The 4,698-nt window shown below is 45.6% G+C and overlaps 1 protein-coding gene across 4 annotated transcripts in view; it reads right to left on the bottom strand.

Moving 5' to 3' along the window:
* Positions 1-291: 291 nt before the first annotated feature.
* The window catches only part of LOC119425582 (protein MTSS 1), an 82,526-nt gene continuing 78,119 nt past the window's right edge, over positions 292-4,698 (bottom strand). Inside the window, exons 12-16 of one of the 4 annotated variants that reach the window (XM_037693112.1) lie at positions 3,942-4,034; positions 3,509-3,763; positions 2,969-3,136; positions 2,685-2,841; positions 292-1,647 (exon numbers count right to left, since the gene is read on the bottom strand). In XM_037693112.1, the coding sequence (XP_037549040.1) occupies positions 995-1,647; positions 2,685-2,841; positions 2,969-3,136; positions 3,509-3,763; positions 3,942-4,034 (1,326 nt within the window). In that variant the 3' untranslated portion in view covers positions 292-994. The remainder of the gene's footprint in view (positions 1,648-2,684; positions 2,842-2,968; positions 3,137-3,508; positions 3,764-3,941; positions 4,035-4,698) is intronic. The other 3 variants (XM_037693113.1, XM_037693114.1, XM_037693115.1) reach the window with 3 other exon arrangements.

The raw sequence follows: 4,698 nt of genomic DNA, 5'->3' as shown, positions 1-4,698 counted from the left end.
AAAATAGTAAGTTTACTAAAATATTGTCCACGACCGTTGACATCAGTACCAGCTACATCAGCTCTACGGACCAAAACATCGAATCCACTCCAATCACTGCACACCGTGCTAACTAATACAGTGGCATGGGCACGTTTGCATTATTTCATTTCTAACAATTGTGAATTTATAACTTGAATCATTAGTTATTCAAAGTGCTTTACAGAAAACATTAGACTCGAAACGAAGTGACAAGAGGAGGAACGTTTAAAATTTTCAGTTTACAGATTAATTGGTTTGTACAGCCGGGGTCTTATAAGGTTTTATTTGCTTGTGGGTTTCATTTAAATGGTACTTTAACAACATGCAGCACTACCTACTATTATTAATTCAACCACTGGGTTAAACTCCTGCGTATACTATCCTACATAAACAAATACTCTCTCACTTCCTGTGTTTCAGTCTCGAACGCCTTCCTGCAACGACGGAAGAAAACAGCCGCGTATCGCTTCATGAACATCTGGCACGGAGGCTTTTGGCACGTTAAGTGGAAATTAAGAGACTTGGGATGTAAAACGAGTGTGAAAAACAGAAATGACAAACACGTCAATCTAAATATGTACATTAACGCAATCATTTGATCTTTTTGAAAACACTTCCGTGTCAATTTCGGAGAATTTATCGCTTTATCATCCCTTCTCTCCGTTTAGGCTTTCTCCTTTAACTTTAATCACTAACATCTGTTTTCTTTAACAAATAAGTTGCCTCAAAGATATAATCTTGGGTCAGTGCCACCCTCCTACATTTTAAAGTGTGCGTCTTATAATAAGTTAGTTGTTGACTCTTCAGAATTGATCCAAGATTAGTCTCGGAGCATCTTTGATCCGTTTTGGCACCTTTTTCAAACTAACCATCGCAGCTTCCAACTCCTTTCAGGCCTCGCTGTGTCCGTTTGTGTCCCTCCCTCAGAATATTCAGACCTAAACTGGACCCGGTCGGCCCGACCCGGCTGCTCTCAGTGAATAACCGGGGCCGATCGGTCGTTAGTCATCGCCTGCTTGAGCTTGACTCCTCGTCGGATGTCCACCAGGAAGTCCTCCACCTCACAATATTCTGCCTCCTCCAGGAGTTCAGGGAGACGTCGACGCTCCCACTCAGACACCCGACCGCCTGGCTGTGGTGGGGGGGTGGGAGGATCTGAGCCTTCGTCCAGCTGCAAGGTCTCCCAGGCAACAGACTTTGGTGAGAGTGGTCCGTTGCTGCCGGGTGACAAAGGGGTGCTTGGTGGACTTAGTGGGGTCCGTGGTGTACTAGCTTCAGAAGGTGCTCTGGTAGGGAAGCCAGGGTGTTCAGGCACAGTGGGGGTCTTGACTGGGATCATGGGGGGTTTAATGGGAATGGGGCCAAGGTTGAGGCCCCCGGAGGGTCGCCGCAAGTTGGGTTTGGAGGACGGAGTCCGTCTAATAGTGGCGACCCCCGGGGTGATGATGGCTGAAGGGTTGGAGGGGAGGCCGGCGGTTGAAGCGGGGCGTTTGGACTGAAACATGCGGCGGTACGACTGACTGATGTCGCTGTTCCTCGGGATGGTGGACGACTTGTCGAAGTCTGAGGGACGGTGCTGCTCAGCCTCGTGGTCCGCGCCAACAGAGTAGTAATCGCAGTCCGACACTACGGAGAACAAAGAAGGAAGTCCAGTACTTCAAATCTGAGGGTTAGTTCACAACAAAGCAAGTTCTTATATTTGCCACAGAAAATAATACTCAGTCCAGTATCAGGAGATGATGGTAACGGTTGCCAGTCAGGGACATTTATTCATATCACAGATGAGCTCACCAACATATTAAGGTTTGTTTGGCAAATGGTACCAAAACAAAAGCAGCATCGCGATCAAGCTTGTTAGAAAGATGATTTTCTGACTTCTGCACAAGAGACCACCGCCTCCTGTCACTTTGAGATGCGCAGTAGTCCCTCGATACTTTGCGGTTCGACTTTCGGGCGTTTGCAACGCAAGACTGTACACGACACACGATTGTCATCTAATATTAGTCATGTGATTGGGACTGTACGAAATAAAAAGTGAACGGGTGCGGACGGGAGCGTGAATCAACCGATGGGACAATAAATAAAAACTTTGGACAAGCACCGCCATTTTGTAGTTTTCTTTCAATAAGCCTACACTGTAACGCAAGTCAAAAGAACTACACGGCCCAGAAGCCAACGGTGCTTTCTGCCACAATTCAAAGACTAGCGGAGAGTCCGATGTGATAAAAATAGTTTTGCAACGCAGAGTCAGAAGTAACAATCCATTTATCAGTCTCTCAGAACCGGCAGTAGTATTTTCTCTGGTGAGTACCCAGATAAGATCTTTCAGTACTGCACAGTACATATACATTTGCTGGTAAACGTACGTAGGTTTAAGAGGGTTGAACATTGCAAGAGTGTGGGAAGGGTTTATAAAGCTTTCAAATGTATATAAATACTAAAATAAATTAAACGTCCCTACTTTGTGGATTTTCACCTATCGCGGGGGGTGTCTGGAATGTAACCCCCGCGATAACTGAGGGACTACTGTACCGACGCTACAGACGTACGTTTAACCTCTGACCACTTGAACGATTTTCTTCGTTGTAAAGAAAAACCAACCGGTTACCTGGAGGTCCCTGTTTCTGATGCGGTTTCCTTACAACAACTTTACATGAGCACACCTTGTGAAGGGATGGTGTCCTCGGAGCAGCAGGGTGTGTTGGTCTGGCTGCTGTAGCCACTGGAGCCCTGCAGAGAGTCCCGGCTGCAGCCGTGGATGTCCAGGTGGAGACCCCGAGCCAGCACTCGGGCCAGCTCCTCATGGGCTTCTTTGTCACCCTGATCATGATGAAGAGCATCGTTATAAAAAACTTTACGCGTTTCTGATTTGTATAGCCATCACAAAACTGATTCCAGTATGGGTCTGTTTTTTTTATTTAAAGATATTTCTAAAAGTCCATCTGACCTTTGGAGACATCACAGAGTGGCTCCCTTTGACCCCCTGTGGCTCCTCCCCTGCTGTAATGACGTCTGTGCCCTGGTGGCTGATGGGATCTGAAGTCTCTCTTCTGTCTTTGCTCCTCCTCAGAGTGTTGACCATTGGCTGGTCGTACGGACCCGGTTTGGCCCAGTCCTACGAAGGAACACACGAACCAAATGATGCGTAACGGTGTTGTGCAATATTTGATAGAATATTAATTCTCAAATTTTTGTTTTTCTTAGACCAAATAGGAAAAAAATATAGATTTTACGCAGAGAAAAATTCTGTTGAGTGAAGTTAAAACGTTTAACTTGAGGCAGCAAATACTTGGAATGTTTCTGATAATTTGACTTATTCTCTGTTACGTTAAGTAAAATCTTGAGTTAAAGTCACGTTTCAAACGGTAGCAGCTTTAATCTGAGCTCCTGCCAGTGGGGTGAATAAAATAAAATGACTCATGAACAATGAAACGAGGATAAAGTGAAGGAACGGAGGGAGGACATCATGGAGGAACGCAGGTCAAACCTTCCAGGACGGGACTCTGGATGAGGGGATCGCTCCGGTCCCTGGAGGGCTGAGAGGCGGGAACTCTCCCGATTGGCCGAAGCCTGAGCGAGGCCACGTGGGAGAAACGGACTGACAGGAGGGCGAGGACATGGGAGAGGTGGCGGTGGAGGGAGAGGAGTAGGTGAAGTATGAAGGGTGGAGGTGGGTGTCCTGGGCCTGCAGCAGCACTCCATGCAGACAGAGGGCAGCGTGATGCTCAAAGCCGTTTGTCAGCTGAAGGTGAGTGGATGAGAAAGGCACAGAGACAAATGAAAAAAAAAAAGACTAATGAAAACGAGACAAATCAGATTTTTTTTTATTTTTGCTATTTTGCGTGTCGTGTTAAAAACACAATTTACGTGATTTAAATCCATCAAGCAGCTTTTATCTGTGTGTTTCTACATGTGTTCACCTGTAGCTGCCCGGAGCTGGGCCCGGGGTGCGAGGGGGAGGAAGGGGAGGCCTCCTCATTGACAGACTGAGAGAACAAAGCAGAGACGCACAACTGCAGCAACACAAACACAGAAACTGAGCCAGCACTTCACGGGAAGCACAGAAAACGAGTAGAAACTAAAGACGAACGGCCAAAAAACCCTGAAAGTCTCAGGGAGGGTCAGAAACACGAAGCGGGGAATTCAGTAAACGAGACAAAACATTTTAACACGTGCAGTGAAATGTGACGACAAGATCACTCAGTTTGTACTCGTGCAATATTGCAGAATCTTCTATGTGACGTTAGGATGACTCAGCTACTTCTATATCACTTTTTATCTCAATATCTGTAAAACTGATTGAGGTACATCCATTTCTGCGTTAGTTTAAATTGATCAGTGGCAGCCATCTTGAACTGAGTCGGTTATTACTCTACACCCAATATTTCAGAAAACTATTTAAAATCCATCCGATGGTTCAAAAGATATTTTGCCAACAGATGGGCAGACGTTATAGACGGCTAATGTTTAAAAACATCTTGTGTGTTCAGGTAGTGCTTAGAGACTGGGGTGACTCAGTTACTACCACAACAAATTTTAGCGCAATATCTGTAAAATTGTCTAAGTTATGCCCAATTTTGTGCTTAAGTTTGCTTAGCTGTGGTGGCCATCTTAATCAGCTACATAAAATACACTTATGAAGCATTGAACAGAGGAGCTGTTCAATGCTTCATTAGA

The sequence above is a fragment of the Nematolebias whitei genome, chromosome 19 (genome assembly GCF_014905685.2).
Source record: "Nematolebias whitei isolate Nwh7 chromosome 19, NemWhi1, whole genome shotgun sequence".
NCBI classification, from domain to species: domain Eukaryota; kingdom Metazoa; phylum Chordata; class Actinopteri; order Cyprinodontiformes; family Rivulidae; genus Nematolebias; species Nematolebias whitei.
The sequence above is the reverse complement of the archived record's forward strand: the minus strand, read 5'-3'. Positions and strand labels throughout refer to the sequence as shown.